Raw genomic sequence first — 22,762 nt, 5'->3', positions numbered from 1 at the left:
AGCCCTTGTGCGTCTCTGCCGTGAAATAAATCTTCTGTTAACGGAAATAAGGAATGAAACCGCCAAAAGGAGAGGTCAGTTCTGAAAATTCCTTACAGCATAATGGTGAGAACCGCCAAAAAGAAGATGTTATTTTCAAAAGTTCGTTACAGGGCGTGAAATGAAACATAGTTAACATTTGTAAGTACAGTGTAAAGGATGAGCATGGAAAATGTGGACTTCCTACGTATATTGGAAGTTGCAGAAATAGTGAGGAGGGGTTTCATCTATCTATATTGTGAGCTGGGGGGGCTGATCGCACCCCTACAGGATACGGACACTCCTCTAAAAAGCACTGAAAGACTACCTTCACATTGCTCCCTTGCTTGCTGGGCTTACTTGCGGCTGATCTATCGCTCCACCCGCGCGGTACTTCGCATACTTAAAAACCTGAACAGCACCTGTCAGTTTTTGATTGTTTGCTTTTCTCTCTCTCTGACATTCTCTGCTCCTAAATCCTTTGAAGAGGAAGATTTGTTTGCATTCTTTTAATTATGAGACAGAACTGTCATCTCTGTCTTGTCATGGAGCACATTTAAACTTTTGAAAAAGAGACAAATGTTTGTTTGCAGTGTTTGAATAAAGTTCCCGTCTCTACAACCTCCTGTGCTTCTGTGTAAATCTGTGACCCAAGCGTGACAATATATACAGTTTAGGGAGTACACGTGTTTCCCCCTCCTTGGGTGTTGCAAAAGGACATGAAACATACCTAACTTTTGTAAGTACACTGCAAGGGATGAGCACGTGAAATTTCAGCTGCCCACCTATATGGAAAGTGGGAGAATTAGTGATGAGCCAGTGAGGGCTTTGCCTTTTATATGTAGAGATTCAGAGCCATGGGGGCAGCATGTGACAGGGACCAACCCTAGACAGGGAACCAGTCCATTACAGAACCTTATTTTGTCATTTTGATTCAAGAGCAGTGGGCAGGTTTTTCATGCCAGTTTTTGATTTCCTCATTTTGGTCTTACCAGTCTGGAATTCCTTCTGGTGTCTTTCTGCTGGGAAGCGAGGAAGTCTAATTCCATCTGGTGGGCTTCCAGGTACTCACTAGATTGGAAATGAGACAATACAAAAGATGGATTTAGAGCCATGAAGCTAATTACTTCATCCATGAAATAGTCAACTGTAGAATTCAAAAAGAAAAAAGAAAAATGTTCATTTTTAAAGTGAGGAGTCTTGAGTAGATAAGCAACTCCATCTTTGCAGTGACAGTGACTCCGGCCAGCCACTGACTGCCATTTCTGTATGAGTGTTTACTGACAATACACATCGAAAATTCATCTTGAGTTCTGTAAACAGAGAGCGGGACCAAGTGTTGCTGTGTTTTCTATGAAAATTGTATGGAAAAGAAATGAAAAAAAGTCTGAATTATTGTAAGCCACAGTAATCTGGGCTGTTCATAACAAATGTAATGATTTAATTCATGGGGTACAATTACATAGAAAACAAGAACAGAAATTAAAACATGTGCTTCAATTTAAATGTTTAAATCTAAATATTCTTGATTGTAAAAGACATTTGTAATTTCTCACCCCCTGATGGAAGTCCATAGTGGGCTATATAGCTAGTAAAGGGTCAAAACTCAAAAATAACATTATACGAGGTGAGACACAAAAATAACCGGATTGGTAAAAAATATATATATACTAGCCATGTGCGCCCAACTACGTTGCGCGTGTTAAAGTTGTCTGTGAAGGGCTCCCTATTTAAACGCGGCTGCCAGTCGTGAACTGGGCCCTTTGTCGCACAGCATTATGATTTTTTATAAGGGAAACAAAATTACAAAACAAAACCCTTGAACATTGATTCGATAGGAACGGCCTACTCGGAATCACTGTCCGAATAGCAATATGTGGTGGTGGAGGAGCATTTCTGCTTCTCTCCGTTCACAGTCCGTCTCGTTTTCATGACGCTGTCGTTTCCTCTCATGATCTCTTCTCAACCTTTCTCCAATCTCACAGGTTACTTTGTGGCAATCCAAAGAAGATGCTTCTTTCTTGAACTCCAAACGCCGACTGATGGAAAATCACAGAAGTGTGTCCAACTTATATACTCTGATTGCCGACTCCAAGAAGTGGGTGAACATTTGATTTGGACGAAGTGCTGCCAACGACGGTCGATAGAAACACAAAAAGCCACAGTCTCGACAACGAAGCAGGTGTCGACGCCAGATCTAAACACAAAGCACGGTGTCGATGCCAGAACTAAACACAAAGAGTGATATCGACAGTGTTTGTAAACAAAAGTAACAACCAAGGTGTTGTGTATTCAGCCAGTACAAACAGCACGTAGTCTCCTTTAGTTCAATCCTCTTTAATCACCACACTCCAACCTCATCCAACGATCCTCCTCTATCACTACTGCCCTCTACTGAACACAGCAGGAACACCACACAAGGCAGTGAATTCGCGGACAAACAAAGATCAAGATCCAAATGAAGATTATATATAAAGATTTATCGATGAATAACAGCATTCTAAAGATTGTCACTTTCTATATACTCCCCCTCCCGACCTCTACACCGCTCCATACGTATCTTCCATTGATTGAAACAGTGGTGGAAGTCTTCTTGCTTGAGGCTCTTCAACAGACTTGCTGTTTCTGTCTTCACTTCATCCAATGAAGAAAAATGTGTTCCCTTCAGGTCACTTTTGATTTTCGGGAACAAGTAAAAATCACAGGGAGCTAAATCGGGCGAATAGGGAAGATGATCGAGGACAGGAATGTTTTTGTTAGTCAAAAACTGCTTTATGGAAAAAGCATTGTGTGTGGGAGCATTGTCTTGTCTTGTCTCGCTGTTCGCTTTTTTCACCCGACATTATCGCGGTAACTGATGTAGTGATTGTTGTTCAAATACTGACTGGGCTATTCACAGGATATACCTAGCCGGTCGACGGTGTGAGAAGGCGTGTAGGAGGGGATATAGTTCTATGATTCACGTCCGGCCGACCTCCAGACGGTTTCCCAGGAAAGCCCCAAACCCAGTCCGGTTATTTTTGTGTCTCACCTCATATTCATAATCGCTGATCTTGAAACAGACTGAAATGATAACCCTCATGGTTATGTGTAATTATTTGTCAACCTGCTAGGAGTGGCTCTTAGAGGGCTAGGGCCACCACTAAAGAATTAAATATCAAAAAAAGTATCATATTTATGATCAGCAACCTCGAAATTGCATTAAACGACACGCCACACGCCTGTATTATCATTGCCCATTTTTTTTGGGTGGACCCCTGGGGTTGGTTGATGTGCCATACACAAGTACTTCAAGTACTTAAGATCATTTTTGCCCATTGGATTACTCTTTATCATCAGGGTGTCATTTACTGTATGAAATACGGTCTGAAAATGAACTACAAATCAGGGTTTTTGGGTCTAGGGGGAATAAAATAGGAAGGAACCCCATAATGCTTGACATCTTGCATAACTAGACATCAAGGCAAGTGCAACAGGATGTCATACAGTATGTTAGGGTTTTCTCGTACTAGAGAGTCATGGGGCACAGGTAAAAAAAACTGAAGTGATTTCAAAGCATTCCAACACAATTCTTATAAACACAACTTTAAAAAAAAAAGTGTAAATAGCATTTCCATTTAATCTAGTGCTACTGTTACTTCTTATCATCTTATGGAGACATGCTTTACCAGACACTTCTGAATTTAAAAGAGAAGGCAGTGTTCTAATGATCACGCCCATCGAGTCTGACCCACCTGCCTTCTATAAAGTAGAGGGGAAAACAGTCCTTGATTCAATGAAATGTGCGATTCTACTCCGTGAATTGAGTAAGCGTGTCGTTTTGGCCCAGAGAAAGCAGCAGTTAAAGATCCCTGGCTTGGCCCACATGCCAAGCACTACAGATACATGCAGTGCCTCACCTCCAGTGTGTCCAGTCACACACCACAGCCACTGTGCTGCTGCACTCAGTTGCCCTCACCCCCAACCCATTACAGCCCACAATGCAATTTTGCTTACTTTTATTTCCCCTTCTACAAATACTCCCTCATGGTGAGCTGCTTACTGATGCTGTTAAGCAGTCCCAGGACAAAAAACGTTTATCCTGTGATCTTTGTGACATGCTGTGCCTCCTCACGCCATCTTAGGGTCCACACATGATGTGCTGCCAAGAATCTCCAGATGAGCTGCTGTCTCTGGAATGCCTCTGTCATACCGGAAGAGAGGATCTTTGCTCTCAGTGTCCCTCTCGTTATGTTCTCAGATTGTCTTTGCATAAATAATTCTTTTAAGCCTCTTGCTTTGCCATTTCCTGCTTATGAGTGCAAATTCTGAGAAAATGTTCTTCCAAAGATAGAGAGTGCAAACATATCCATAGTGAGAGAGTGCCGGAGGAGTAAGAAATGAGAAAGAAATAAAAATGGAGAATACACAGTAATGGAACTACACACACATCAGCCTGCATACTACACATTTACAGTATGTCCTCATGTATGTACTGTACATGTGTGTGCATATTAGCATATGACTGTGAATACATGTCAGAATATGTGTTAACGTACCTCGTCAAATACCCCAGAGTATGCATGTAGGAACATAGATCTATCTATCTATCTATCTATCTATCTATCTATCTATCTATCTATCTATCTATCTATCTATCTATCTATCTATCTATCTATCTATCTATCTATCTATCATATAGTGCCTTTTCTATCTGTCATATAGTGCCTTTTCTATCTATCTATCTATCTATCTATCTATCTATCTATCTATCTATCTATCTATCTATCTATCTATCTATCTATCTATCTATCATATAGTGCCTTTTCTATCTATCTATCTATCTATCTATCTATCTATCTATCTATCTATCTATCTATCTATCTATCATATAGTGCCTTTTCTATCTATCTATCTAGTTTGCATGTGATTCTTTATATGTGTACACAATCAATCCATGAATGTCGACGCTTGAAAATGCTGCTCTATGTATGACGGTCTTGTGTGTTTGCTTTTGCTTGAGTCGTCTTGTTCATGTACACAATCATTCTGTACACACCTATGCATGTGTACCTCTCTGCACACGGGTGTAGGCACTTTCGCACATATTAGAACCTTATCACCACACACTGCACATTGTCTTACTTTAAGCCTTTCTGTAAAGCCTTGAATATCCTCTCTACTTGCTGTGGCTGATGGTCCCGGGCCAGTGCTGCCTTACTGGAGCTGGACTGCATCCTTGGGGACTTCTGCAGGGACACTTTGGACCTCACAGAGCTCCTGTTGACGGAGTAGGACCTACAATAAAACAGATTGAAGAGGAGGTGGTGGGTAAGAGAAGGACCAAAGAGGACAGAGAGAGTACGTCAGGACAATACAACATGGAAGAGATGGAAGAGTGGAAGACACGAGAGTGAGGGCTGAGATTTTGAAAACATCAGTAAATGATGAAATAGAGTGGGGTTGCACCATATGTCTTCCTCACTAGCTCTTGTGAAATCAGGAAGATGAGGCCTGTGTGGCCTATTAGTGGCAGAACTCGTCCTTCTGCTGCACCTACTGATTGCATGACTTATGACTTTGACTCAGACACCTAGTGTATGTGGTGTATGGCTGGCTTGGACGCTGGATCCAGTAATTTGTGCTAAATCATATAGGTGTGACCAGCACAGCCCTTCAGTCCTCAATCTATCCAGACAAAGCCACTGTGCTGTCAATTATCTTGTGGTGGACGTGATTCAGGCCTGAAATGACTATAATTTTGATCTGAAGAGACGAGACAGCTGCCTTAAATATCCCCAAACATCTCTAAAACAATGGTGTGTCTCATCTGCCCCATCACTCCATTTAAAAATGATTTTCTCTTGCCATGTGTGCAAATGCAAGGCTGGGATCAGACACACCGCTATAGTCTGTTTATTGCATCTCCGTGGGCACACAGGCTGCCAAGCCTCTAATTAGGCCGAGTCCGAGATTGCTTTTTTGGAAGATATTCCGCAAATAGAGTTCAGAGTAACCATTAAATGTAAAATGTGGAGTCTAGAATAAGAGCCGTGGGCGTGCTGGGAGCAGCTGCTCCACACAGGGGGACCCTCCTCAGCTGGGAGCAGAAAGTGACCGGGGGGCACACATACACACTATCAATGCCATGCAAAGGTTCCTCTGTGTGCTCGACACCATAGTCATCACAAGTAGCTGACTGGGATACCTAAACATAGCATTTGCCGGCCTAGCACCCTCAAGACCTGAAGCATACACTCAGGGGTCCACATGATAGTTAACCAAACCGCCAATCCTGCATCTGAAATACAATACACAGATGAGGCACACGTGGTCGAGATGTTGTTTGCTGAATATTAGAATGGACTAGATGTGTGATCTAAAGGACCTGGACTAGATCAGGACAGAGTTAATGCGGATCGGAACTCCTGAGGAATATTCCCAGCACCTAGCTGAGTCCACGCCTGGATTAATCAGGCTGTTATGGAGGTAAAATGTGGTTCTATTTGATTGTGCCTAATAAAGTAGCCACTGATCGTAGCTCACAGGTTCGAGGACATTGATTATCTGAGATCTGCACATGTGCTGTCACCATGAGGGCAGAAGGTACCTTCCTAGAGCCAACTCCTACAGATATCTGTGTTACTTTATCATTTGTCAGTTTGCCTGCCATATCTAATCTTTCTCAATAATGTGAGCACAGGACATGTTAGATGACATGACCTCTTGGTGGCCCAGACCTACAAATGTAGGGCAGCAATGTAGGGTGGGGAAAGCCTTGGAGATCTCACATGAGGTCAGGATGACAAAGGACACCCCCAGTGCAAAGTAAGGTGGTATTTTCTTAGGAAACAACTGGAAGCCCAGGTTGTGTGTTAGCTGGTCATAGAGTTTGTATTTTTTTTACAATAACCTAACACTGTTCACTTATAATTTCAACTAGGAGGTCTACAGTTATTTGATTATAAGCCGATCTGCTGTAGCTCAGTAGATGTTACTGTCTTGGATTCTGTAAGACTTCTCTGGCACCTTTAAATGTCCGTCTGTTTTAGAAGCTAATTAACCCAATTCAAGTGTTTAAATACAAGAGCGCTCTTTTATGTAATGTACTGTGGCCTGCAGGGGGCACACCAGCTCCCCAAACCCGACACAGAGAGAGAAACAAGACACTAATCCAGCACAATAAAGACTTTAATTTGGCTCTGAGAAATTCTTCCCAAATTGTTTCCCACATAAGCACAATATAAAGCACAACACAGCCCACAGCAATGCCTTTCTCTTCTCCGTCTCTGTCTCTTCTTCTCTCTTTCTCTCTGTTTGCCTCCACTCCTCCTCCTCCTTCAGCAAGTTTCATCTAGACTCTGGCTCCCAGAGTAGTGGCAGGCAACTCCTTTTAAGTAATGGCTGGACGTACCTCTCGAGCGCCTCAATCAGAGCCCCCATTCACTCCGCGTAGATCACAGCATCGTCAGCAAAGTCAAGATCCATGAATCTTTCTTCACCAACAGATGCCCCACAGCCTCTGGACCCCACGACCTTGCCCAACACCCATTCCATACAAGCATTGAACAGAGTAGGAGCAGAACACACCTCTGCTGAACCCCAGAATCAACGGGGAAAAACGCAGAGGTCCTGCCTCCACTCTGCACAGCACTCACAGTACCAGTGTACAGGCCGGCCATGATATCCAGCAACCTCGAGGGGATCCCACAAACCCTCAGGATGTCCCACAGGGCAGCTCGATCAACTGAGTCAAACGCTTTGTAAAAATCGACAAAGGCTGCAAAGAAACTCTGATGATATTCACGTTTGCACTCCATGAGAACCCTCAGTGCCAGGATGTGGTCGATGGTAGACTCTTAGGCGTAAAACCAGACTGTTCCAGTCGGTGGTAGGTGAGCAAGTGATCACGGATCCCATTGAGGACAACCCTAGCAAGGACCTTACCCCCTGTAGTTCTCACAATCCAGGCTATCACCCTTCCCTTTCCAGATGGGGACAACAAGTCCCGTTTCCCAGTCAGTTGGGATGACGCCAGTCACCCAAATGGAAGCAAAGATTGCTTGCAATGCCAGGAAGACAGCCTTATCACCAGCCTGGAGAAGTTCACCCGGATACCACAGATCACTGCAGCCTTTCCTCCCCTCAGCTGGTTCACCACCTGTGCAATCTCAGTGAGACTGGGGGGTCCACAGCCAATTGGAGGATCAGCCTCAAGGACTGTGGACCCTGACAGCTAGAATTAAGACAATATGTTCAATGGTGCTTTGCAAGTGTTGATACTGTATGCTAGGTTGTAAGATCACAGAGTCACAAATGGAGTCAACTAGAGAGGAATATCTGCGCAGCCTTCCTGGCCCCCTCTTTTGTAACCAATGTATCTTTATAACAACAAATGTCACTTTGTAGTCAAGCCACGAAAACTGCAAAAAGTGCTGTTTGCACAAATCCTTTCATTTTCTAACCCACTTGTTCAATTCAGGTTCAGGGGAGTGGAAACCCATCCCCATCAGCCCTAGGTGAGACTCTAGCTGCAGGGGTCAGTCCACCACGCAGACACCCACACTCAAGGCCAATTTAGCTTTGCTGATTAAACTGATAAGGGCGTCTTTGGAATGTTGGAGGAGAATCATCCCACCTGTGCGTATGCCGCATAGACAGCTAGAAGCCAGGAGCTGTAAGGCCGCTATGCTAATTACTGTGCCACCATGTCACTAATGTGTCTAAATTGTAATTTAAAACTGTGCTGCTCCTCATGCAGCTGTTGTGGTATTAAGCAGAGTCTGAGTGAGCTGATATTGTAGCTGACCTCTCAAGCATATTTTCCATTTTTTTATTGGTTCTAAGCAGGATAGTTGCTCTATGACATGATAAGTGCTGGGAAAATTGTTTTATTTGTTCCTGTAAGTCTTTGCTGCATATTACATTTTTCATGTATTCTTAAGCTATAAGTTCTCCAGTGTTTTTGTAAGGGAGTTTATCTTAATTCTCTATCTGGCACAGAGGCGTCGCTAGCATTTACACACATGAGGGGCTGATTCCCCCATTCTCTTATTGCCTCTAGTCCCAGTGGCATAGCTGGAGTTCGTGCCACTCAGGGCAGGGAGGTGCTTCAATTTGCCACCCTCCAACATATCTGAATGTATTAACTTATTTAAATAGAGAAAAATTAAGATACATTTTGCATAGATTTATTCATATATAGAGAAACAGCAATAATTTTTCACATATAATTATTTATAAGCATCAACTAGACAAGAATATAGTATAGACGCACTGATAATCTGTGTTCTAATTATTAGTTTAATATAATTACGCCTGCGGTGGGTTGGCACCCTGCCCAGGATTGGTTCCTGCCTTGTGCCCTGTGTTTGCTGGGATTGGCTCCAGCAGCCCCCCGTGACCCTGTGTTCGGATTCAGCGGGTTGGAAAATGGATGGATGGATGGATGGATATAATTACGCTACGAAAACCAGTGTAGTGCACAAGTGATTGGTGGGGATGTTTTCTGAGCAGAGCAAGAACGCATTCGGATTGATAACGAAACGAAATTACAAATTGTAAATCTTCCTAGAAATTATTATCAGAGTAATGCTTATGTTTTGTTTTGTTTTTTTGCCTCATAAATTTCAACTGCTGTGTCTGATGCCATCACAGAAGGACAGTCTGAAAATTATTTTTGAAGCATTTGTGGATAAAAATCAGAGAATTTGACTTTTATCATTCATGAGTGATATTTTTCCTGAACTCTGCTGCTTAAACACGAATTGTACTGAGCCTTTTGGCCAATAATGCCACCCCCAAAAAATTGTGCTGCCCGAGGCGCACCCGCCCTCTCCTAGCTACGCCACTGTCTAGTCCCCTTGGAGGTTTTTTTCTGCAGTGTAAGAGCTGGCACTTGGCTCTCCGAGATTAGGGGCTGCACATCAGAGACCTTTTAATGAGGTATGGGTGATTCTATTGAAGATCAGGGGCAGGACATTTGAGATTTGGGGCTAAAACCCAACACCACCACCGATCTGACACACATCACATGTTACATACTGGCAACACGTACATTCGTTTTGATGGACACAGTGTAGCCTAGATCTTAGCATGTGTACTATATCTTATATAACTTAGCATATCTACTGTATATTTGTTAATGATCTCCATTCAGCATTGTGTCTGCCAGTCAGTGCAGAATGTTAGCACCACCAGAGCCAAAGGTCCTAAAGATGAACAAAACCAAAACGAAAGACATCACAAAAAGCTTTCAAGCAAGTCTGACTCAATCCTATGACTGTTGAAGATTAATATGAAGCGTAAACTTAACTAAACAAATGTGATATTTAAAAATCTCTATATATAATCTTCATTTGGATCTTGATCTTTGTTTGTCCACGAATGAATTAGAAGAAGAAGCACTAGATGGCAGTAGAGAGACAGCTAAAACATAGGCATTGCATTAAGAATCTCCTCCAGGCTTATACTACTGAAGACTGTAGTACTCCAGTCACACCTCAAAACACAGACATTCAAACTAAACAAATTGTTGTGCTTTCAATTAACTAATCTTTATATATAATCTTCATTTGGATCTTGATCTTTGTTTGTCCGCGAATTCCACGTATGCGTAGACCACCTTCCAGTTTAGTACATTGTTGTTACTCACGGATGTCAACAATGTGCCGGAATAACGAAAGGGGTGGTGGACAGTGTTACGCTGGTTAGCTCCTGAGGCCTGGTTAGAGAATGAGATTGCCGAAGATAAAAGGTACGTGCCAACGTAACATATGAATGAAAGAAAGACAGTGGGTAAAATGAATGACAACGTAATAGCACGTTCCGGAAATTATTACTGTTACATTGTAGCCGGCGAGTGCTGCGCGTCTCACAGTTGTACCGTGGCTTGCTCACATGTCAGTGAAGTGATCCCTATTTATGCTTTAAAGAGCCTGGATACCTATGTGTCCCCCTTTTATAACCATTGCTCCGTGTATATTGCCTTACTCTTTGGATTGCCACAAAGCAACCTACGAGATTGGAGAAAGGTTGAGAAGAGATTGTGAGAGGAAACGACAGCGTCGTGAAAACGAGACGGACTGTGAACGGAGAGAAGCAGAAATGCTCCTCCACCACCACATAATTACTATTCGGACAGTGATTCCGAGTAGGCCGTTCCTATCGAATCAATGTCCAAGGGTTTTGTTTTGTAATTTTGCTTCCCTTATAAAAAATCATAATGCTGTGCGACGAAGGGCCCAGTTCACGACTGGCAGCCGCGTTTAAACAGGGAGCCCTTCACAGATAACTTTAATATGCGCAACGTAGTTGGGCGCACATGGCTAGTTTGATGTATAAAATCCAATAATACAACCATCCATCCTGAGCCAGTTTTCCAATAGAGGATCATGGGAAGCCAGATCATATGGTATAGAGTAAGTCCAGATTGGGATGTCTTTCCGGGAACAGCTTCCACACACGTACTACGCTCCCATTGTTATCTGGAGTGTCCCATGTGGACACATGGGCCACGACTGGGATTGAAATCCACCCTCCTGGAGCTGTGACACCCTGTTATCAAACTGTTATGTCACAACATTTCCACTGCACACTTACAGGCAAGAAATACTCAATTTAAAAATAAAATTACAGTAAAGATAACAGCTCTGGAATGACCTGCCTTCTAATAAAAGGGGTACCCTTTTGGAAATCCTGGCTGAAGACTAGTAAATTCAGTTTAGCATACCCTGACTAGAGCTGCTGATCAGCTGTGCAGACTGCATCTGTGTTGTTGGTCATTAGTACTACAATATAAGTAGTATGATATTTATAAACTGTTACTACTAACCCTCCTCTGTTCTGCTTCTCTTCTCTGTGTCTTGATGTGGCATTCAGTGCCGCTGCTTTACGTCCAGGCCGATCTGCGTATGAAAAAGTCATCTCGGGTAAAGGAGCCCTGGAATCATCAGATGGGAAGATTCTCTCATCAGATTGGACCTCCACTATAGAACACCCAGGCAGAGGTAAGTGACCAGTTGGCCAAGTTCTCCAGGACCATGACATTATTTTTGACTTTCTCTTTTACAATTTTAATCTCCTCTGTTGTCAACTGGCCAACGGGCAGATATTGTTGGCTTCCATTTATATTGAACGAGTGTGTCTTAAAAAATCTGCATTTATATACAGTATGTGACAGTTCTGTATTTAGTAATTAGTATCATCCATACTCTTGTATTTTAACTGAGAATTCTTCACATTGCTCTACATCTGCACCCGGTGAAGAGCACTATGGAGAAAATAACTTGTTATTGAATTGTTAGTCAAAGCGGCATGAAGAAGTGACTCAAGTCCCACTTTCTGTGATGCCTGTAATGCTTCAACCCAGCCATCGTGCTTAGAGAAAACATGGTTTTAATTCCAGAATTGATGGATGGATATTTGGGATGACACAGAATCCCAGCTTTGTAGTGAGGCCTTATGTGTGTCTATCCAACTTTTTGTAATTGCAATGTAAACTTACAGTGGATTTCCAGCTGTTTTGTAAATAAATTCAAAGCAGCCTTTATCTAAAACGCTTTAATGTTTTAATTAAAACTGTTAGCTGAACTACACTCACTTTCTCAGCTTCCCCCACCCTGGGCTAGACATCCCATCCAGACATTTCATTTGCTTTCAGTTCAGAGTTCTCTGGAGTCATGTAAGTAGGAGTTGTTGTTGTTGTATTGTTGTGTTTACAACACTGTGATTCACTGTCAGGCTCAAAATAAAGTGCCAGGATCGCTATGCAACACCTGGTCGTACCCCCTTGCCTTTAACTCGGGGGCTGCCATGCTCTCTGCCACCATAAGTGCAGGTTAACACAGCAGGATGTCATCTGTCACTTGTTAGACACACTTGCTGCCATTCATGTGTCTGTGGGAATAATACTGGCTCTGTACCAGAGCCAATGGGCTGCTGCCCTTAAATTCTGGGGTATATAAAATAATATATTTCAAATCCAGTTCAGGGTTAAAGGGGGGCTGAAAACTATCCTGAAAACAATGGGGTAAAGAAGGAACCAACCACGGATGAGGTTTCAGTTGTTTGCAAGGCCTATGAATGTGTGCACCTGCCCTTACACAGAACCAGTTGGCATCAGCCTGGCATTATGTTTTTGGGGATGTGGGTGTAAACTCTCACAGAGAAAGACTAGGCGCAGCTTTCTAACCCAAGATGGTAGACCACTGTCATCAGGCCGCCCCTTCTGGGCCTCTCTATATCGTTATGTGTTTACTGCTCCCTGGTGGCTTCCATTATTTCACAGTAGATTTTCACTTGCCGGTCTCATGCCACCCTCCTATCTATGGCATGTTGCTATATTAAATATCTATTGCTATTATTATAATACCAGTAATGGCGCACTTCATAATAACGTACAGTAAATACATTTGACTTGAGCATTCCTAGTTTTCATACTTTTTCTCAGTACATTTAGCATTCATTTGCTCAGAGGTTGATGCGCTTGCTGCTTCCTGAGCAGATCTTCTTTTCTCCACCCTAGCGGTCCGCTTCTTCTCTTCTTTCATCGGCATATTTTCACATTAAAACTGATTAAGTCAGTGTTTGCATTGCAATTACTTAGTATGTTTTCTTTAATTTTTCACTTAAGCTGGCACTTAAGTCTTCAGACTACCTCAAGAATGATTTAAGATATGAAGAGGTAGGGAAAGTGACGGTGAAGGTGTACCCGTACACATGCTGATTGCTGCCAAGAGCTGATTCTACAATAAATAAAATAAAAACATAAAGAGGAATAACCTTGGAGGTCAATCATCACCCCCAAAATGGATAGTAGATGACAGGTAGTATATGTGTACCAAATTTCAGGTCAATAGGTCAAACGGTTTACAAGCTACAGGTGATTTAAAATCCTGGACAGACAAATGAACAGCCACGGTAGCCTATTATATATAAAGATATTTGGCTAACACATTTATCCAAGGATGCTTACAAGATCATGATTCCTTACCATATTTTATGTATATGATTTTACAATTGAAGCAACAGCTTGCGCAGAGTCACATAATGCTAAGAGGTATGAATTGAATGGGCACCCTTATGGTTTAAAATTCAGCAGCTTACTAACCCCTTCAAACTTAACTGGACTGGTGGCAGACCTCCATTTGCACCAAACTGCAGACTATCCTTTGGTCCTGGTGGGAGTGCACGACATGGTGTGTTCCCAAGATTCCTACCTTGTTCCTGATGTGACTAGGATAGGAAGCAGACCCCACAACCCTGAACCGGATTAAGCAGGTTTGATATTATCTCCCTGCCTGTCTCCTTCTTTCTTTCCTCAATGCCAAGAATCTCCTTCCAACCAAGGTTATTATAGTTTTGCCTTTTTATATTAGTTTTTATTTCTATATTTTTTCTGAATTTACTTGGAAAATCAGTTTAGTTTTAGTTTTCCTTCATCATGTATTTTTAGTTTTAGTTTAGTTTTTATTTCACAAAGACTTTTCTGTTTTATTTTTACATATATTAGTTTCAGTTTTAGTTTTAGTAATTATGGCATGGAGCTCCTACGGAGTTTAGTTTTGTGTCACAATCAGACAGAACCGTACACTTAACAGATTTGGATATGAGTTTAATGTTAGTGGAAGCTTACTACACTGCCTGGTTTACTATCTAGTTTTGTTTTTGTATGATAAAAACAAGCATAATCAAAACTAGATACTGAATATGAACAATTTAAAATAATTTTATCATTTTTAAAATATTTTCTCATGAAAATCATGGGGGCTTAGGAAGAACAGGGCTCTTAGACTTAAATCAGTGTGTAGACCCCATCTAGCTGTATTGAGGGAAACAAAGGAAAACAAGCATATAGTGTCAGGGTTAGGGGCAGTGAGTTTTGAATAGCCCACCATAAAGGACAGTAATCCCATAATGAGCAGAGCAAGAGCAGGTAATAGGAGTACGGACAGGCATAAAACAACAGAGACAGCGTCTGAGATTAAGAACAATATATACATTATCTACACCTGTTTATCCAGAGCAGGATCGCAGGAAACCTATGGCCTACCGCAGCAGGTTTGGATGTAAGGCAGGAAAACTGCCTGGTATGTAATATGTATAATAAGGCTGATGTTAAGAACAAAATGAATATGATATTTCAACTATCTATTTTGAGAGAAAGAGAAAAACATTGAAAAAGGGAGACAAATATTTTAAAATATACTTCTGCTAATGGATTACTTTCACAATATCAGGTATTTTGAGCTGATTTGTAAAGATAAATTAATAAATATAGAATAACTACAAAAAACATTATTATGTTTAGTTTTTCATCACTTGTCAGACTCTCTACCTTTGTTTGTATTGATTTGTTGTTAAATGATGTTTTTAAAGCAAAAGTGATTGTTCAGCAACAATATGCTGATCTTGTATGATGACCTAGTCAGTCTCTCGATCAGTGCCGTTTTATTTTCAAAAATCGGGAGTGGTCTCCCCTCAACTTTCTTGTATACTCAGATATGGGGATGGATATTTAAGGAGTAAACCGCAAGACAATGATTATATTTTTATATTATGTACATTAAGGAACCATCAACAACAAATCGAATCAAATTAATAATATATTGAAAAATTATTATAAAAATAAAGTTGAATAAATCGGACTCTGCAGCTGCATGAATAAAAAAAAAAAATTGAGTATGTGTTCAGGTAAAGTACCACTTCCGGGTGATGGATTTGACCCAAAAGTTAATACAGATTGTGGTGTAACAACCACATGCCGAATTTCATCCATCTATCTAGTTGCGTTTTTGAGTTACCGTGTTTACACACACACACAGGCACACACATGCGTGCATGCATACACACATTTTCAAAAACATTTTGGACTCTGCGAGGTCTATAACGTCAAGATTCATCCAAATATCAAGGTCAAATTTTTTCATGATTACTGTAATTTTTCTGAGAAAGTAAAAACGATTTCTCCTGTGCGAAGTGGCAGGTGAATTGCTGTCAACAAAAAGCAGTCACATGAGAAATAAACTGAAATGTTACTCACTCATGATTTTTCTGTCCATATGGTAAAGGATTTGTTGACCAGCACATTCCGATTTCAGCCGTATGAATGACATCTTGATATATAACAAGCGCAAAGAAAGGAGGCACGTAAATCGCTTTCTATTTCACTTTTTACGCAGCTTGCTCTGTCACCGCAAATGCTGTGGGAACACTTGCCCTCCATCACCAACCACCATTCACTCGATGAAAATGTGCGGGCAGCTCATGGTGGATGATTTTCTGTTTTACAGTTAAAACTTATAAGGATTAAAGGCTAACAGCAAGAATATTCATTTAAAAACAAAAATTAAAGATATTTTAGTAAATTATTATTTGATTTCAGTTAGTCTTTCCAACTACTTTAATAGTTTCGTTTAGTTTTAGTTTTTCATTTCAGTTTTGTTAATTATTTTATTTCAGTTTACGAAAATGTTTTTTTAATAATAGTTTCAGTTTTGATTTTAGTTTTCGTTAACTATAATAACCTTGCTTCCAACCAAATTAACTCTACATTCACTAATTTCTATTGGTGGTCTGTATTCTTCTGTTTGCTGTGGTCTTGTGACTATAACAACAACCCCTTACCAGTTCCGCTAGGACATTCCTGAATACCATCATACCACAGCTGCCATTCTGGCTTCTCTGTGATCAACAACATAAAGATGACAGCAGCCAAGGAAGCACAGAGCTTCACAAATCATTTCAAAGTCACACTTGAAACCACATTTGTACCGTTGCAGTGCATTAAGACTAAAATCACCATCACTGTGGCTGTAATTCTGCAAAAAGCAATCAATAGATGGGAATGCCACCATAGTGAAATACAGTAGAAAACAGCAAATTACAGATTTGTTTTTAACTTTTAATAAATGTGCATACCTTTCTGAATGAATGTTTTCAGTTTGTCTTTATGGGTTATCGAGTGTGGATTCATGAGCAAAAATGGCAAAGATATCCATTTAAAGTTAATCCTACAGCACAATAAAGGGTGCTGAGTACTTTCTGAGTCCACTGTATTACAACAAATGCTATGACACACACCTAACGAAGTCTCGACCGTTGTAGTGTCATGTTTCTCATTTTCCCCTTTAGTTTTAATCTTCTCCTCTGTTTTCCCTAAGCAGATGCCCGTAACTCCTTCAGGTCAAATACTCGACTTATTCTCGCTGAAACTGTTTGGCCGAGTGGCGATTCCAGAAGGGCTAAGCGTGCAACTTTGTTGTTTGTGAAATGTGTGTGTTTGGGGAAGTGGGGGCTGAATTTCTGTCTGCTGTAATCGCCAATAACAGACGCCTAAATTCCATTTATGTTTGGTATTTACTTCAAGTAAAATAAATATGCTTGTCCTATCCTGTTTCTTTAACATCTGGGTCAATGCCACTGTCACGCAAGGATACAGAGCACACAGACGTAATGGAGCACGGTATGTAATGTGCATAGGAGGGGTTCCCAATAAGAAAAGAAAGACCAGAGTGGCACAGGACAGGGAGAAGGGCCACATTAGATAGAATTCTTTATAGATTTCTTTACTGTCATTATGCATACACATAATGAAATTTTTTTTGGTAGTTCTCGGCTTCAAGGCAGAATACTTAAATACACAATACACTATAAATAATAAAATAAACATAATAAGTTTTAAAGACAGCAACAATAAAACATCATCAAGTCCAGACTTTTCCTGAGGTAGTACTCCTGCAGAGACCAGTAATCTGTATGCGTGGGTCTGCAGGGTAGGAATACGAGTCTGTGTGTTTGATTACGAGGGTAAGTGAGTGTGCATGTCTACAGAGGGGCAGGTTAGGGGTAGTTGTAGATGTGTGTGTGTGTATCAGCAGGGGCAGATGGACTTCACAGTTCTGGGGAAAAAGCTTCCTTTCAGTCTGCTGGTACGTGTTTTTATGTTTCTGTACCGCTTTCCCGAAGGAAGTGGTACAAACAGTCCATTTTCCGGATGGGTGAGATCCGCACCTATACATTTGGCCCTCTTCTGCACCCTTCCAGCATATACAGAGTCCAGGTCTAGGAGAGGACTTCACATGATCCCCTGTACTGTTCTCACCACCCGTGCCAAGTCCTTCCTGTCCTGAGCTGTGCAGCTGCCATACCACACTGTCATACTGTGACAGAGAATGCTTTCTATAGCGGATTTGTAGAAGTTTGTGAGCAACCGAGAGAAGAATCCAGCACATTCTCATCTTCCTGAGGAAGAAGAGACTTTGTTGGGCCTTCTTTACCAGATGAGATGTGTTCAAGGACCAGGTCAGATCCGATGTGATGTGGATACCCAAGAACTTGATATTGTCCACACACATTATAGCCTCCTCATGAATGAATATAGGAGCATGTTCTGTTCTTCTGGACCTCCTATAATTCACAATGATCTCTTTGGTCTTGCTGGTGTTCAAGATGAGATTGTTGGCTGAGCACCATAGTGCTAGGTGTTGTATCTCCTCTCTGTTGTGAGTCTCATCATTGTCTGATATGAGACCCACCACGGTCGTATCATCTGTAAACTTCACAACCATATTTGTGGTACGGATGGCAGAGCAAACGTGGCGAAAACAACATGAAGAGTGCTGGGCTGAGCATACAACCCTGTTGCGTGCCTGTGTTCAAAACCAGTGTGGCTGATGTACAATCTCCAATTCTAACCACCTGAGGCCTTTTAGTGAGAAAGTCCCTGATCCAGAGACACAACGATGTGGACAAAATCATATTAATAAGCTTTTGTACCAGCTTGTCCGGGATTATGGTGTTAAATGCTGAACTAAAATCGTCGAATAGTATCCTAACATAAGTGTTAGGGCACTGCAGATGAGTCAGGGCTGTGTGAAGTGCTATTGAGATGGCATCCTCTGTAGATCTGTTCCTCCTGTAGGCGAACTGATGGTTGTCAAATCCAGCAGGGATGGCATCCTTGATGTACTTTAGGAGAATTCTCTCAAAGCACTTCATTATTACTGGGGTCAGAGCCACAGGGCGGTAATCATTAAGGCAGGTGACTGCTGATTTTTTAGGCACTGGCACAATAGTGGAGGATTTGAGGCAGACAGGGACCATTGCAAGTTGTAGAGAAAGGTTGAAAATGTCCAGAAAGACTCCTGCCAATTTATCAGCACATAGTTTCAGTGTCTTACCCGACACCTTATCCGGTCCTGCAGCTCTGCTGGTGTTGATCCTCCTCAGGGTGGACCTCACTTGTTGTAGTTGCAGGACTAGAGGCTAATGCTGCTCCTCCAGCCAAGGGAGATGTACAATCTCCCCACTGCTAGATGCATGAAAACGTGCAAAGAAACTGTTCAAGGTGTCAGGGAAACTAGGGTCATAGCGGACCTGCTGATCACTCTGCTTATTATGGTCATTATGGTCTTTAAGCCTCTCCAAATGTTCCGTTGGTCATTGTAATGAGTACATTAGTAATGGAAGTGCAGTTCTGCATGAGGAACATGGAAACAGAGGAACAGGGCTATTGTTGTCACATCTGCCACCAAAAAAAAACAGGGCAGCAGTCCTTTAAAATCTCACCCTGAAACAGTCAGGTCGGTGCCCATTGGATATGGCTTAAACTCAGGCGGCTTCGTAGCAAATTCAAAAGACAGGCTTCAGGCCTGCGCAGGCCCAAAATGGGGCTGAAGGTCTTACATAATAAAACTCTATAAATGGTCAAAAACACGGAGAAGAAGAAAACCATGAAACCTCTGATCTAACATAAAGCAAAGCAAGATCTTTGTTTATATATTTAAATTGATCCTGCCAAATCTAGTATTCTATGGCAAATGCCAATCGAGCTCCACAGTGCTGGGCGGGCAGTGAGCACAGGGCCCACTAGAGGACGTTGGGCCCTCAGGCCACCCTCATGAAGTCTGTTTCTGATTGTTTGGTCAGAGACATTCACACCAATAACCTGCCTGCTGGAGGTCATTTTGTAGGCTCTGGCAGTGCTCATCCTGTTCCTCCTTGCCCAAAGCAGCAGATACCGGTCCTGCTGATGGGTTAAGGACCTTCTACGGCCCTGTCCAGCTCTCCTGGAGTAACTGCCTGTCCCCTGGAATCTCCTCCATGCCCTTGAGACTCTGCTGGGAGACACAGCAGTCCTTCTGGTAATGACACGTATTGATGTGCCACCCTGGAGAAGCTGGACTGCCTGTGCAACCTCTGTAGGGTCCAGGTATCACCTCATGCTACCAGTAGTGACACGGACCATAGCCAAATGAAAAACTAGTAACATGAGGAGAGAAAAATGTCAGTAGCCTCCACCTGTTAACCCATTTGTTCCTGTTTTGGGGGTCGTCTCATTGTTGCCCCTCTAGTGCACCTGTTGTTAATTTAATGAACACCAAAGCAGCTGAAACTGATTAACAAGCCCCTCTGCTACTTAACTGACCAGATCAATAGCCCAGAAGTTTCATTGACTTGATGCTATATTCTGATTCAATAGTGTTCCTTTCATTTTTTTGAGCAGTGTATCTATATATATATATATATATATATATATATATATATATATATATATATATATATATATATATATATATATATATATATACAGTATATATAATTTGTTACAAGAAAGACTTCAAAAATGGATAAAGCAAGGAAAAAAAAATGAAGCAAAACAGAAAACCAAAAAGCAAATACAGTGGAACCTCGGTTTGTGAGCATAATTCGTTCCGGAAACGTGCTCGTAGTCCAAAGCACTCGTATATCAAAGTGAATTTCCCCACAAGAAATAATGGAAACTCAGATGATTTGTTCCACAACCCAAAACTATTCATATAAAAATGATTAATACAAAATATAAAGTAAAAATACATAAAACAAATTAACCTGCACTTTACCTTTGAAAAGAATCACGGCTGGTGTGAGTGAGTTTTTAAACTCTTGTGGGATTGCACCCAAAGGGACGACACACAGAAGAGCGTCCCAAAGCAATCGCAGTCTCTCAGGGCTGTAGCAGTTCGCCGTAAAAGTGAATCCGAAAAGATCGCGGACATGCTATAAGTGCCTGCCGTCGATGGGTGATACAAGGAACAAGGAACATTATAAATGTGCAGGGCCCTGCCTGACTGCTGTGTCTATGTATAAATAACCGCGCTGTTGCTGTTTCAAGCTGAATAAAGCTTATGTTGCTAAAGTACTGAGACTCAGCTTCGTGTTTTAGACGGGGACTCGCACGTCACAGAACACACGCACGCACAAGCACACGCACGCACAAGAGCACGCACATGCACACACACATACACACACAAGCGAGTGAGCGAGCACACACACATACACACACGCGAGTGAGCAAGCACAAACACATACACACACATGTGCGCACGCACACACAGTCACAATGCTAATGCTGTAGTAAACACTATACGCTCATACGGATGTTGACTATATGAGTGAGGGACGCCGACTCAGATGGAGAATAGGAGACGATTGCCCAAAATCCCACAGCGAGAGAGAGAAGAACCATCAGCTCAGTTGTGATCACATGACACTCAGCAGACAAAGCGTATACATACTACTCGTACTGCAAGAGCTCGCTCGTTTATCAAGTCAAAATTTATTAAAAATTTTTGCTCGTCTTGCAAAACACTCGTAAACCAAGTTACTCGCAAACCGAGTTTCCACTGTAAATCCAATCCATGAAGCACCAACCTGGAAACAGCACTTTATCGATGTTGTGAATGCCACTCTTACTAAATGAAAGTTCCAGACTTTTTCTTGTAGTATTGGTATCTTTTCTATGAAGTGCTTTTTGGCCTGTGATTCTCTAAGTATTTTCTGTCTCTAAGAAAACAAGTATTTTAGTTTCCATTTTGTACCATATTCATCATGTCACTGTTTTGTTTTTTGAAGCACTCAGCTATATTGTGAATTGGTTATCAAGATGCTAACCCCGGTTTACCGGGGTTATGTTTGTGTGTGATACATTACATACCAGCACAATCTGTATTGCGTTATGCAAAAAAAAAAAAAAGACGAATTCTGATGTTCCGGTTTCGATTTCCCTACGTGTTTTTTTCAACTATGAGTTTGCTTATCGATTTTAGTTTTGTTATTGTTGATTTCACTGTCCTTCTATTAAAGACTTTTGCTTTGATCTTTGACTTGTTTTCATTTCCTGGTATCAAACCTCTCTTCATTTATCTTGTCTATATACATAAATAAAATATATAAATAAAATTCATTATTATTATTATTATTATTATTATTAAAAGTGAATGTAGACCAAAAGACAGAAAATCCAGTGAACAAACAAGTTAAATGATATACGCATGGCATTACATTCAGGTGCATTGGGCAACTGAGTTCATCCAAGAGTCAGTTATTACATTTTTATTAAATAGTTTCAGTAACAATTAATTATATTTAGAAGTAATCAAAGTAACAGTTATGTGTTAGGAGACTACATTAAATATATGTTTTTTAACAGCACTTTACAATGGAGTTAGAAATGAAGCACATTGTGGTGGCTCAATAACATTCATACACAGCAGAGTCGAATTCAAGTGATGTGACTAAATAGTCTGTGGCCAATTGTCCTTCAGTTTTCTTAAACTTAACATTTTTGAAAGTATACTCAATAGAGCAGCATCCAATAGTTAGCAATTGAAAAAAAATCTATTAATGCAAAATGATCAAAACTTGTATAAATTCAGTATATATACAGTATTACCCTATGAAAGGAGAAAAGTAAATGAAATAAGTTCCCCATCTAACTATTAAT

General features: G+C 41.2%; 1 protein-coding gene across 4 annotated transcripts in view; it reads right to left on the bottom strand.

The window, feature by feature from the left end:
• Window positions 1–22,762, bottom strand: part of ripor3 (RIPOR family member 3) — a 193,561-nt gene that overhangs the window by 83,239 nt on the left and 87,560 nt on the right. For 2 of the 4 annotated variants that reach the window (XM_028812023.2, XM_028812025.2), the window contains 2 exons: window positions 5,143–5,295; window positions 1,011–1,089 (listed from right to left, as the gene is read on the bottom strand). In XM_028812023.2, coding sequence (XP_028667856.1) covers window positions 1,011–1,089; window positions 5,143–5,295 — 232 coding nt within the window. Of the gene's footprint in view, window positions 1–1,010; window positions 1,090–4,014; window positions 4,326–5,142; window positions 5,296–11,830; window positions 11,986–22,762 lie in introns of those variants that run through there. The other 2 variants (XM_051932534.1, XM_051932535.1) reach the window with 2 other exon arrangements.

This window comes from Erpetoichthys calabaricus, chromosome 10, assembly GCF_900747795.2.
Source record: "Erpetoichthys calabaricus chromosome 10, fErpCal1.3, whole genome shotgun sequence".
In the NCBI taxonomy this organism is placed as follows: domain Eukaryota; kingdom Metazoa; phylum Chordata; class Cladistia; order Polypteriformes; family Polypteridae; genus Erpetoichthys; species Erpetoichthys calabaricus.
The sequence above is the reverse complement of the archived record's forward strand: the minus strand, read 5'-3'. Positions and strand labels throughout refer to the sequence as shown.